Source organism: Plecotus auritus (assembly GCF_963455305.1).
Source record: "Plecotus auritus genome assembly, chromosome: 1".
NCBI classification, from domain to species: domain Eukaryota; kingdom Metazoa; phylum Chordata; class Mammalia; order Chiroptera; family Vespertilionidae; genus Plecotus; species Plecotus auritus.
The window spans coordinates 177,737,106-177,751,235 of NC_137770.1; the positions used below are offsets into that span (position 1 = coordinate 177,737,106).

The 14,130-nt window shown below is 38.0% G+C and overlaps 1 protein-coding gene across 1 annotated transcript in view; it reads right to left on the reverse strand.

The window, feature by feature from the left end:
• The window catches only part of LOC308245498 (uncharacterized protein C4orf17), a gene marked incomplete at both ends in the record, with an annotated part of 43,708 nt that extends 31,880 nt beyond the window's left edge, over window positions 1-11,828 (reverse strand). Inside the window, one exon of the mRNA XM_080662849.1 lies at window positions 11,702-11,828. Coding sequence (XP_080518975.1) covers window positions 11,702-11,828 — 127 coding nt within the window. The remainder of the gene's footprint in view (window positions 1-11,701) is intronic.
• Window positions 11,829-14,130: the final 2,302 nt, after the last annotated feature.

Genomic DNA, 14,130 nt, shown 5'->3' on the forward strand with positions numbered 1-14,130 from the left:
ATCTAAACATCTCAATAGGCCAATAAATATGGAAGAAATTGAAGCAGTCATCAAAAAGCTTCTAGCAAACAAAAGCCCGGGGCCAGATGGCTTCACAGGAGAGTTTGACCAAACATTCAAGGAAGAACTAAAATCTATCCTCCTCAGAATATTCCAAAAAATTCAAGAGGAAGGAACACTTCCAAGTTCCTTCTATGAAGCCAGCATCACCCTAATATCAAAACCAGATAAAGACAACACAATGAAAGAGAAGTACAAGCCAATATCCCTCATGAACATAGATGCCAAAATCCTCAACAAAGTTCTAGCAAATCGGATCCAGCACTACATCAGAAAGATCATATACCATGACCAAGTAGGATTTATCCCAGGAATGCAAGGATGGTACAATATCCGCAAATCAATAAACGTGATACATCACATAAACAAATTGAGAGATAAAAATCACATAGTCCTATCAATTGATGCAGAAAAAGCATTTGACAAAATCCAAGACCCTTTCTTGATAAAAACTCTCAACAAGGTGGGAATAGAAGGATCATACCTCAACATAATAAAAGCTATATATGATAAACCCACAGCTAACATCATACTCAATGTGCTAAACTAAAACCATTTCCCGTAAGAACAGGAACAAGACAGGGATGCCCACTCTCACCACTCCTGTTCGACATAGTACTGGAAGTATTAGCCATTGCAATTAGACAAGAAGGAGAAATAAAAGGCATCCAAATTGGAAAAGAAGAAGTAAAACTGTCCTTATTTGCAGATGACATGATATTGCACATAAAAAAAACGAAAGACTCCATCAAAAAACTAACAGACTTAATAAATGAATTCGGCAATGTAGCAGGATACAAAATTAATGCCAAGAAATCTATGGCATTTCTATACACCAATAGTTTACTTACAGAAAGAGAGACTAAAAAAGCAATCCCATTTACCATTGAACCAAAAAAATTAAGATACCTAGGAATAAACTTAACCAAGGAGGTAAAAGACCTATATGCGTAAAACTACAGGACACTGAAAAAAGAGATAGAGGAAGAGGAAAATAGATGGAAGAACATACCATGTTCATGGATTGGTAGAATCAACATCATTAAAATGTCCATACTACCCAAAGCAATCTATAAATTCAATGCACTCCCCATTAAAATACCAACGGCATATTTCACAGACCTAGAAAGAACTCTCCAAAAATTCATCTGGAATAAAAAAAGACCCCGAATAGCTGCATCAATCCTGAGAAAGAAGAACAAAGTAGGTAGGATCTCAATACCAGATTTCAAGCTGTATTACAAAGACACTGTTCTCAAAACTGCCTGGTACTGGCACAAGAACAGACATATAGATCAATGGAATAGAATAGAGAACCCAGAAATTGACCCAAATCACTATGCTCAATTAATATTTGACAAAGGAGGCATGAACATACAATGGAGTCAAGACAGTCTCTTCAACAAATGGTGTTGGTAAAATTAGACAGATACATGCAAAAAAAAAAAAAATGAAACTAGACCACCAACTTACACCATACACAAAAATAAACTCGAAATGGATCAAGGACTTAAACATACGATGAGAAACCATAAAAATACTAGAGGAATCCATAGGCAGCAAAATCTCAGACATATGCCGAAGCAATTTCTTCACTGATACTGCTCCTAGGGCAATGAAAACTAAAGAGAAAATAAACAAATGGGACTACATCAAAATAAAAAGCTTTTGCACAACAAAGGAAACCATCAATAAAACACCAGGAAAGCCCACTGCATGGGAGAACATATTTGCCAATGATATCAACGATAAGGGTTGAATCTCCAACATTTACAGGGAACTCATGCAGCTTAACAAGAAGAAGATAAACAACCCAATCAAAAAATGGGCAACTGATCGAAATAGACACTTTTCGAAAGAAGACAGAAGGAAGGCCATGAGACATATGAAGACCTGCTCAAAGACACTTATCATCAGAGAGATGCAAATCAAAACAACAATGCGGTACCATCTCACACCTGTCAGAATGGCTATCATCAACAAATCAACAAATGACAAGTGCTGGCGAGCATGCGGAGAAAAAGGAACCCTCGTGCACTGTTGGTGGGAATGCAGACTGGTGCAGCCACTGTGGAGAACAGTATGGAGTTTCCTCAAAAAACTAAAAATGGAACTCCCATTTGACCCAGTGATCCCACTTCTAGGAATATATTCCAAGAAACTAGAAACACGAATCAGAAAGGATATATGCACCCCTATGTTCATAGCAGCACAATTCACCATAGCAAGATTTGGAAACAGCCTAAGTGCCCATCAGCAGATGAGTGGATTGAAAAACTGTGGTACATCCAGGGGTCCTCAAACTTTTTAAACAGGGGGCCAGTTCACTGTCCCTCAGACCGTTGGAGGGCCGGACTACAGTTTAAAAAAAAACTATGAACAAATTCCTATGTGCACTGCGGGCCCGGGACGAGTCGGCTGCTAAGCAGGACAGGCAGCGGCACCCGGCGGGCCGGATAAATGTCCTCGGCGGGCCGCATGTGGCCCGTGGGCCGTAGTTTGAGGACCCCTGATACACAATGAAATACTATGCTGCGGTAAAATGGAGTTCTTACCATTTGCAACAACATGGATGGAGATGGAGAGCATTATGCTAAGTAAAATAAGCCAGGCAGAGAAAGATAAATATCACATGATCTCACTCATTTGTGGAATATAATGAACAACATAAACTGATGAACAAAAATAGATCCAGAGACAGAGAAATATCAATCAGAACGTCAAACCTCAGGTAAGTAGGGGACAGTGGGGGTACGTGGGAGAGATCAACTAAAGGACTTATATGTATGCACATAAGCCTAATCAATGGACACAGACAACAGGGGGGTGGGGTCATGAATGGGAGGTGGGGTCATGAATGGGAGGTGGGGGGTAATGGGGGAATAAGGACACATATGTAATACCTTAATCAATAGAGAAATTTAAAAAAAAAAAAAGGTCTTTGCTGACAACGCTGTCTGAAACAGAGCCCATCACACTCTATCTCCCTTTGCTCTTTTATTTTTCCCATAGCATTCGGTACCTGTTGTATCTGTTTGCACATTACTAGGCTGAGCTGCCCTAGAATAGAATCTATGTGAAGCATGGATTTCTGCCCTGTTTCCAGTATCTAGAATGGTCCCTGGCACAAAATAGATGCTTTATGATTATTTGTTAAGTGAATAGATAACATAGCCAAATGCAAAGCTTTTTATTTAAGCTAATACTTTGAACTTTACTGATAGTAACTTGTTCCAAATAGAAATGAGAATACAATTTTTGAAGGTAGCATTACTTCTTATCATTTTATTTTTTAAACACCTGGGCTAGTGATTGACCCAGATGCATAGTGAAAATTTGTTTATCAAATGAAGCATATAACATTAACGAAGAGACAATTAATGTAAAATATCCTATTTTCTACCTCCTTTAATTATAAAAGATGTGTGTGTGTGTGTGTGTGTGTGCCTTTTCCCCCTCCATCCCTACTTTTTTCAACTTTGTTTTTCGTGTTCATTCATACATTTTTTTCATTTATATAAAGAATTTAGATTCCATATTTCCAAGAGTTAGAAATAACTATATAAAAATTTATAAACTGTCAAATAGAATGTCATTAAAGTGGCTTCAGAGTAAAATGGGACAATATTAAATGATTTAAAGCTAGTAACGGAAATATGAAATTCAATCCAGCAGTGAAGGGGGTTAGCAACAATTTTGGTGGGAGTTTCATTTATTTCCTTGAATATACAGGAGAATTAGGTAGTGGAGTCTTAAGCCCAAGAAAGACCAGCTGCCCCTCAAGGGAGTCAAGTTTCTGTACTACCCAATTTTCTTTTAGAGACATTGTCTTAGATCATGTTCCCTGGAAATAGACATTGTCTTAGATCATGTTCCCTGGAGAGTTGTGTGAAGAAAATTTATTGGGGAGTGTTCTTGGGAACAACATGTATAAGGAGGCCAGTGAAGCAGGATTGGGAAAAAGTTGAACTGCAATACAGATATCATAGAGGCCTTGTTCAGTTCCACAAGGAGCAGTGGATGGCTCTGGGGAGGTGCCTCAACTCAAGGCAAGGGGGTCAGGCCTTTCTAAGCCCCATCAACCTCTCATTGGTCAAACTCCCATTGTGCATGAGAGCTCCCTTCAGCTGCAAGCAATTCCCAGAGTGGGGCTCAGTGTAGCCATCAGTTGCTGACACATCTGGCAGGTGGGTAGCTGGATGCCTTGGTCATGAAGCCATGATCTAGGTAGGTGGTTGGTGCACTATAGTGTGTACTACAGTAACCATTGAAGCCTGTGACTAAATATAGGGTGTCCCAAAAAATGTATACACACTTTAACAGCTGATAGCTCAATTTTGAAAACGAATTGCCTTTATAATTATTCAGAGAGTGTGTATACATTTTGGGGGGACAACTTATATTTATTTTTATTTGATTAGTATCAAATATCTTCCACTAAACTGTGAGCTCCTTGAAAATAGGAGGTGTGTTTGTTTTGTTCCCCACTATTTCAATTTCTCAAGGAATGGCTGCCACAAGGAGGTGCTAAATTCTTGTTGAAGGAAAAGAGGGAGTTTTAATAACACCCAGATATTTTGTAGAGCCACTGATATATTTTAAACATAATTTATAGCTACCTCAGCCATCCAGTAGTTGTGTATCCTTGAGCAAGTGATTTCATTAAAAAATCATTTGTGCAGTTGTATTGTACAAGTGGAAGTGCAGCAAGCCTCACCTGAGGTTGGCAGATCAATTCAAAGACCAACTCTCTCATCCAAGTAAGAAGTTATGAGAGGGATGGGCCAGGGCAGAGAGCAACACAGAGAAAATTAAGACAGAACTTTGGGGTAGAGCAAGAGGAAAACCCAGATGAGATGCACAGAATTCCTAACCGAGATTAGGAAAATGAAGGCCAAGGGAAAGCAAACACATGTTAAAATAAAGAAATCATAAATGTCCTAGGAATCTATTGTCTTGGCAAAATCTGAGGACAAGGTCTTTCGAAACCCACATGAGAAAAACATTGCATTTTAATCGTAACTTTTTTTTTTTCTATGAAGGCAAATACTACTAAGTATTTAACTGAATATAATTTCTTTTTTTCTGATTTCAAATGCTTGAAAGTACTGGATATATCCCTCTTTTTTTTTTAACATTCTTCCTTGAATTATCTTATGTCTATACTGCAATATAAAACTGCTGGCAAGGGACTGACATTTATGTCTTCAAATCTCCTACAATGTCTACCACAAAGCTGTGCTCATAATCATATATGTTCACAGAAATATATGTTCAACTGAATAGAAAATTTTCTTTGGAAATATTTTGAGGATATATCTGCTAATTCTAGAAATCATAATTGGAATTGAAATGAAAGAGAAGAGCAGTCAGTTCAGTTTCAAAGAGCAAAATTCGAGGTGCCCAAGAAGCATCCAGTGTCTCACATATAGGTCAAGTAGACAGTTGAATAAAATGGTCTAAAGTTTAGAAGAGGAGTCTGAGTCTAGGTTACACATTTGAAAGTATTTGCCCTACAGATGGTATTTGAAACTTGTGAATGGGAAATTTGACTAGGCTCTCAGTAGACTAGAGAGAGAAAATTGTCAATGACAGAGCTGTGGAGGAACTCCAACATTTACTGCAGAATCAGCAAAAATAAAAGCTGGAAAGGAAAACCATAGAGGTAGGAGGAAATATAAATGCACAGCAAAAGAAACCATCAACAAAACAAGAAAGCACACTGCATGGGAGTACATATTTGTCAATGTTATCTCTGATAAGGGTTTAATCTCCAAAATTTACAGAGAACTTGTACAACTTAACAAAAGGAAGATAAACGATCCAATAGAAAATATGGGCAAAGGACCTAAATAGACACTTTTTGAAAGAGGACATACAGAAGGCCAAAAACATATGAAAACACGCTCAAAGTCACTATCCATCCGAGAGATGCAAATCAAAATGACAATGAGGTACCTACCATCTCACACCTGTCAGAATGGCTATCATCAACAAATCAACAAATGACAAGTGCTGGCAAGGATGCGGAGAAAAAGAAACCCTCGTGCACTGCTGATGGGAATGCAGTATGGAGTTTCCTCAAAAAATTAAAAATGGAACTCCCATTTGACCCAGTAATCCCACTTCTAGGACTATATGCCAAGAAATCAGAAACACCAATCAGAAAGGACATTTGTACCCCTATGTTCATAGTAGCCCAATTTACCATAGCTAAGATTTGGAAACAGCCTAAGTGCCCATCAGCAGATGAGTGGATTAAAAAACAGTGGTACATCTACACAATGGAATACTATGCTGCTATAAAAAAGAAGGAACTTTTACCATTCGCAACAGCATGGATGGAACTGGAGAGCATTATGCTAAGTGAAATAAGCCAGTCAGAGAAAGATAAATATCACATTGTCTCACTCATTTGTGGAATATAATGAACAACATAAACTGATGTGCCGGAAACCAATCATTCTCCCACTCATAGAAAGATGTGGACAGGAAACTGGGAAGGCTGGTCAACAACCTTAAATGTTTTAATCACTCACTGTTTAGTTGAAACATTGTTAGCTGAAGCAGCCTCCACCTCTGTTTCTCCTATGCAAATTTCTGTTATTGGAATTTCCTGCCTAAAGGTTATGGGCGTATCCCATAGTCTCAATAAAAGGGATTGCAAGGCCAGAGCAAAGGGTAGTCCTCCCACTAGAGGTGGGCTCCCGCCTGGCCCCCCAATATTTCCAAATTAACTCTTTTCTAGTCTCTCTCTTCATTAGTGTGCGGCCTTCTCCAGAACTTGAACCCTGAACTGGAACCCTGAACCACGCGGGACGTGAAAGGGGTTCCCACATCTGGCGCCTTCAATGCGGGACTTCTGGAGGAGAAGGTATTTTTCGCCTAAGAGCGAAGGAAGAAAAAAAAAATTACACCGAGAAAAGGTGTGGAAATTCACCAGAAAAAGGTGTGGAAATTCACCAGAAAAAGGTGAGGGAAATTCACCGAGAAAAGGTGAGGGAAATTCACCGCATGCAAAACCCACGGACTAGCTGCAGAGTCGCGATCTGTAAGTAGGGTGGGAACGTCTTTTTCAGCCAGGCTAATGGGGAAGAATTAGATTATAAAATAATGTGGCTTCTTGTTCAAATAAAAATCTTAATTGGTATTTGGAATTTAAAATCTGTAATAAGAAATGAAACTCCACTGCTAAAACCGCCTCTGGTGCGGAGAAATTCAAAGGCAGGAGAGGGCAGGGCTATCCGCTCTCCCGCAATGAGATTACTTAAGGTTTTGTTTAAAAATTATAAAAGAATTTGCAGGGTAATGCAAATCTTGGCCAAATTGGGTGCTAGTTATTACTTTGGAAAGCGAAAAATAAAGAAAAAATTTAAGATCTGTCTATCTTTTAGGCATGAAAAGAAATTTGGCCAGATCTGTTGCTGAAACTTCCCCCGAAGTAAGCAGGATGTGGGGGAAGGGAGACACGTGGAGATCCAATATGGAAGCCCACTCTCCCAGTATGCTAATTTAAAGTTTCCTTTCTCGCCATGAAAAAGTCTTAAAAATTTAGAAATGTGTCTGGAATTTCTGTGCTCATGGGGAGAGAACCTATCTGTAAGACAGAATGCGCGCATGGTCCGATTTCGGACATTTAGATTGTCTTCAGCTGGAATCTCTCTGCAAAAGCTATAGAAAATGGGAAACCCAGAACTGGTTCTTTTTTCCTAAGAAAAATGGCAAAAAGTCTTCTCGAAAGAAATTCAAGCTAATTCCAGCAACAGTAGTTTTTCAAATGCTAATGAACCTTGTTAAAAATTAACTTTTAAGGCCTACGAGAAAATAAGTAAATTTGTCTCTGTTATAGAATTTATCCAAAGTGAATGCTTGAAAATAATTATAATTGACTCTAGAATCTCAAAGAAATTGTTGAAATATAGATAAATAATGTATTAATTATAAAGAGCTAAGTAGCCCAGGTAACTGGCTACTCCCTTTGTTAGTGGAGGAAGGGGTAGACGCCCTTCCCCCAGCAGACAGGTAATCTAGATTCCTGCCAGGAACCATCTTTGAAAAATGTGGTAATTTACATTAGAATAAACCAAACGGGGTTTTACTGAGCTACTGGCAAATAAAAAGTAAAGTTTAAATTTGCCTCATAAAAAACCTAGAGGACAGAATTGAATCTATTAATTGATTATGTCTTGTATTTTTCTTAAAAATGTAAAGTGTTATTAATCTAGGAAATACTAAATATATTTGACTTGCCAGCTTTAAAAGTTCAAAGTGCAAATTAAATTGGGAGAAATTATATAGTTGTGGTAATTAAATGTCTAAAGTATAAGAACTTATTTTTGAGAAAATAAAATGTTGTGTTTTCTCTAATAATTAGGAATTCAAAATAAGTTGCTTATTATTGGTCTAATTAAAAAAGAGGATTAATTCAAATTTTTCTATGCAAAAACTAGTTTAAAATCTAATTGATATCTTAAGATAATTATAAAAAGTACTATAATCTTTAAATCATATATGGATATATATATATTTGATGGGTTTTTTTTCCATGTTAAAATTTCAAGGCTTTAACAGAGATGATTCTTAGAAAACTCCAATGGCCCGGAGTAATACAGGAAATTTATTCTCTCTTCTTAAAGGAAATATTTTTGAAATTTAACCGATTGATACTTGAAATCGCATGGAAAGCTTTATCAAATAAAAATTAACTATATTTTACTTTTAGATGTTATAAAGGTTTTGGCCTTTAAAGTAGGGGACTATCACTACTTGCTCCTGGGAGAGGTGCAAAAAATGTAACTAAGACCTTGTCTATACAAAAAGAAAAATTGACAGCCAGTTTGAAATTGACTTGCCATGGCCTAGAGCAAAGAATATCCTTACATGATATTATTCTACAATGTCATTATAATTTTTGATATTTTACAACAGCATATTGAACAATTATCCCAAACAAACTTACAAACTAATTCTTTGCATGTTTGGCAGCAATTTAAAAGGACCTGAAAGGATTTAATCCCTTCCAGAAAGGAATTAAGGCCTCCCTGGGAAGGCACTTGAGCATTCTATATTGGCCTTTTTGACAAGAGGGACCCTCCCACAGCTGTTGCCTGACCTTTCTGTTTATGCTGAGGTTAAAAGCCTCGTGATGGCTGGTACCATGGATCTGTCTTAGGCCCAATGGCGTGAGCTGGGCCTTCCCTGGAGAAGAAACCTGGGTTCCCCAAGATATGTGATCAGTGCCAGGGCCCCGCCAGTAGGTGAGAGGATCCCAAGGCAAGTGCTGGGCATGGAGGCCATAGGGGCATAGGCTACCAAGGAGACAGAACTGAATCTCACATCACCCTGCTTGGCCCGGGAGGATGGCTGGTTAGTCAATGACGGGTAAGACTCCTCAAGGGAGGGGCAACCTAAGACAGGCACAGTCGCAGGGGGCCATCAGGAGAGAACTTGGGGATCAACAGAGGTGGGGCACAGTCCCTCACCCCCCCCAGCCTTGCAGGGGCTTGAATCCTCACCCCTTCTGAGGGACGTCTCCTGCCCCCATGGCTGCTTCGCGCTTCCCATGTCCAGCTCAAGATCGGGACCCAGGTAACAGAGCCCAGCTCAGATTGAGATCTAGCTACAAACAAGAGACTTGGCCCAGCTCATATTGAGACCCAAGCAACAGAGAAGTGGCTAATGGTGACTGCCCTATATCTAAATCTAACCTAAATCTAGGAGTTCTCAGGGCTTTCTCAAGGATGCATATAATCCTTTCCATTAATTTTTACAGAGTAAACTAAAATTGTTGTTAAAGTATTAAATTTGACAGAAAATTTAATTGTACAAGAGGCTGTTCCTAAAGTATTAACCAAAATTTATAAAAAAAAATTTTCCAAAAGCCTCCATTAATCAAAAAAAGGGGGGATAGTGGAAAAATAGCATGTAAGGAAAAATATTCCGTAAGTAAATTACATCTAGAAAATTTTTACTTTAAAAAATTTTCATTTGTAATGCTAACAGCAAGACACCAATGAAAAACATACATGGTATCAAAATAGGCCAAAGGAAAATCGTCTGGGCAAAAAATAAAAAGGATCCCAAGTAAAATTTATAGAAAAGATTCCTGTATTAACTTTTGGTCGAGAATATGTTTGTATATTTTCAGAAAACAACTCCAAGACCATGTGGATTCCTGCAACAGAGAGGAATTGACAGTAATCCTCCAGCCATGAAGACAAAGAGGAGAAACAGTCTAGAGATGGAAGGCGCTGCAGTCAGCAGCTGTGCGTCGCTGCAGGTTGCCTAGGACCAAACCAGAGAGGGTCGGACCTGCATTGCCACCATCCAGATATCATTGCTGACGTATACACATAAGGAACTGTTTGACACTGAAACTGGGACTCAGAACTGTTGGACATTGAAATTGGGACTCAAACATTTTTTTGTTCTTATGTGTTTATTTCTGGTCTGCAGATGCAAGATTTTTTTTTTTTAAGGAAAGAAATGGGGGAGATGCCGGAAACCAATCATTCTCCCACTAATAGAAAGATGTGGACAGGAAACTGGGAAGGCTGGTCAACAACCTTAAATGTTTTAATCACTCACTGTTTAGTTGAAACATTGTTAGCTGAAGCAGCCTCCACCTCTGTTTCTCCTATGTAAATTTCTGTTATTGGAATTTCCTGCCTAAAGGTTATGGGCGTATCCCATAGTCTCAATAAAAGGGATTGCAAGGCCAGAGCAAAGGGTAGTCCTCCCACTAGAGGTGGGCTCCCGCCTGGCCCCCCAATATTTCCAAATTAACTCTTTTCTAGTCTCTCTCTTCATTAGTGTGCGGCCTTCTCCAGAACCTGAACCCTGAACTGGAACCCTGAACCACGCGGGACGTGAAAGGGGTTCCCACACTGATGAACAAAAATAGATCCACAGACAGAGAAGCACTGAACAGACCGTCAAACCTCAGAGGGAAGGGAGGGCGGGGGGGGGGGGGGGGGGAACAGGGCCAGGTAAGAGATCTATCAAAGGACTTGTATGCATGCATATAAGTATAACCAATGGACACAGACACTTGGGGGGGTGAGGACATGTGCTGAAGGATGGGAGTGGCCAGGGAGAGGTCAATGGGGGAAAAAGGAGATGTATGTAATACTTTAATCAATAAAGAATTAAAAATAAATAAATAAATGGTGTTACAGAAACTAAATCTTAAAATTTGAAAGAAAGATAGGGAAAGATGATGGGAGGAGAAAGAGATGAAGGAATGGAGGGAGGGAGGAAGAAAGGAAGAAGGGAGGGAGGGAAGAAGAGAGAGAGAAGGGGGGTGGGTAAAATAAATGCTTCTTCAGGGCTGGTATTTAGCATGCAGATGTTAGCATGGCTGTGCAAGTTGTTAAATACTCTTATACCATTTGGCCATTGCTACCCTGAACTCCCTGCGTGGCCCCTTTCCTAACAATGGAGTAATTCAAGCATGAAGGCCTGGCACAGAGGGTGCCGCCAGCCTCTGCTTTAGCTCCAGTCCTGGCATCTGGTCGCCATAGTCAGTGCCTGTGCCTCAGCAGGGGGATACTTTGAACAGCACCTCTGGGTTTACCCACCTGAACCACCAAGTAGCCCGTGTAGAGAAGAGAGACACATTCTAGGACCTGAGTCACCTTACCTTTGATGTGGCAGACCCTTCTGGGATGAGGGGTGTGCCTCACTAGAAAACAACTTCCATTTCTAGTCATACTATGGCTGCCTTTGCTCTCAAACTGAGGAGTAGACGCTGGGGACTTAAGGCTCATGTTCATAGAGTGCTGGTTTCTCCCTCTCCACTGTTGCCACGAAACGCCTTGGGGTCTACCTTAGCCTGGCTTCCACTTCCAAAGGTGCTCATACCCTGAAATCACAGAATGACAATCGCTCTGACAAGGGGTTCTTGACATTCTCTTACACAGCAATTATTTCTCCACATACTTTGCACTAAATTATTCCTCGTTTCAAAGCAATGTGAAGCTATTCTACTTTCAGACCACATTTTTTTGTAAACTTTGAAATCAATCTAGGCATGGGTGGAACAGAAAAATTTTCTCCTGGAAAAATCAAAACATTTGATAGAAACTTAGAGTATATTCTATATTTAATTGCATTTAAGGTCACTTTGTTGACTTTCCAACATAAAAATAGATAACATGGTTATTATCAATTTTAATATAGTAAATTAATAGTTTTAAAATACCATACCCATGAATGTGCTTTACATTAAATTAACTTTAAATAAGGACCTTTCCTATTGTACTTTAATAAAATCTGCATCTGAAATTTGTGTCTGAAGAAGGTAAAATCTAAAGAAGAAAAAAAAATCCAATAGCAAAAGAATGATATGACATTTACAAACTACAGAGCCTTTGAAATGTTGTTCTTTGCAGTATTCAGTACTATTTAATGATATTCCCTCAATCACTCAGCAATAATTTATTAGGCATGTCAGTATCATAGTCCTAAGGGATAAAAGATAATGTTATGGCTCTTGGGGAATTCACAATCATTTGGGAAAGAAAATTTCTGGATTAGGAAGCTAAGATAGAGTTATTTAAGTTTTCTTAAAGATGGTATACTGGTCTTGAAATTTAAGGAGTTTTTTTTTTGTGTATATTGTATGTTTTCTATCTTACATAAAAATCTTATTTATCATAGCACTACATTTTATTTTTAACCGAGGCAGGGAGTTATTCTGGTCAGAATAATTTGCGGTGTCAAAATATTTCCATATTCTAGAAATTGATTTCAAGAATTTGTTGGGTCAGATATTTTCAGTTTGTTGACTATCTTTCTAGGCTAAAGCAATCTGTATTCAAACTTTTCATGGTATATATTCAGAGTGTATGGTATAGTAATTACTAGACCTGTTGCCGCAAAACATCTGATTTTCATAAATTATAAAATTATTATGGGCTGGATAAAATATATTTCAATATCTTAAATTCATAAAGTATTACATAACAATAAATATATTTTCTTATTGTTACTTATGAGTAATTAGGAAGTAGTTCTAGCCTCTTTGTGAAAATTAAACCTTAGTTCTTCTTTCTATGTGAGACTTTTGTACAATCAGGTCAGTAAATTAATTTTTTATTTGTATTGGGGAAAAATGGCACAGTAGACAGTTTGGAGAGTGAAAAGGATGTTGAGCTAGAATTAAAAAGTGGGGTTTATGGGCCCAGCTTGCCATTAATGAGCAAAGTGGCTTGCTTTATGGGTGGCTTGCTTTATGTCCTAGGTTTTGGCTTGCTCATTTGAAACCCGTAAGTCATTATATGTCTGCTGGAATACTTAGCTATTCTATGATGTGTGTTTTTTTCCGCATCAACTCTCTTAGGTTAATTTGAAAGATAGTGAAATACTTTAAATTCTGGTATAAAATGTCAAAAAGTAAACAGTGCAGAGAATTATTCTTCCTCCTATGAAAATTGAAGTGTAGTCTGCAATTCATCTTGCTCTTATATTTCAAAAGGTGTACAGTGCTTACTCTCGGATTACAGAAAATATAGTAATCTGATGTTATGGCTTTTATTGTTTCATTTGAAAGTTTCAAAATAATGTTTAAGAAATAAAGGTAATGTATAAATATTTTATCCTCATATATCATTTAAAGTTCTACAAAACTTAACATATACATTATGTACTATTGAATGTCTTATTTAAACTTCAAAGTTTTTACAGGTGAAGTAAGTGAATAACTCAGGATAAAGCTATACTTCAATTTGTTCTAGAAAGTAATATAATGATGATAAAATAAAACTACCCTCACACTTGAGGAAAAGCAAAATTATGTTTTTCTCTGTGAAAGACACTGTTGAAAGAATGAAAATTAAGGGAGAAAATATTTGCAAAACACAGACTGGGATAAAGGACTTGTAACCAAAATATACAAAGAGCACTTAAAATTCAACAGTAAGAAAACAAATAGCCCAATTAAAAACTGGGCAAAAAATCTGAACAAACACTTCCTCAAAGAAGATCATCAGATGGCAAATAAGCAAGCATATGAAAAGATACTCATCCTCATTGTCATTAGGGAATAAAAAATTAAAACAACAATGAGAT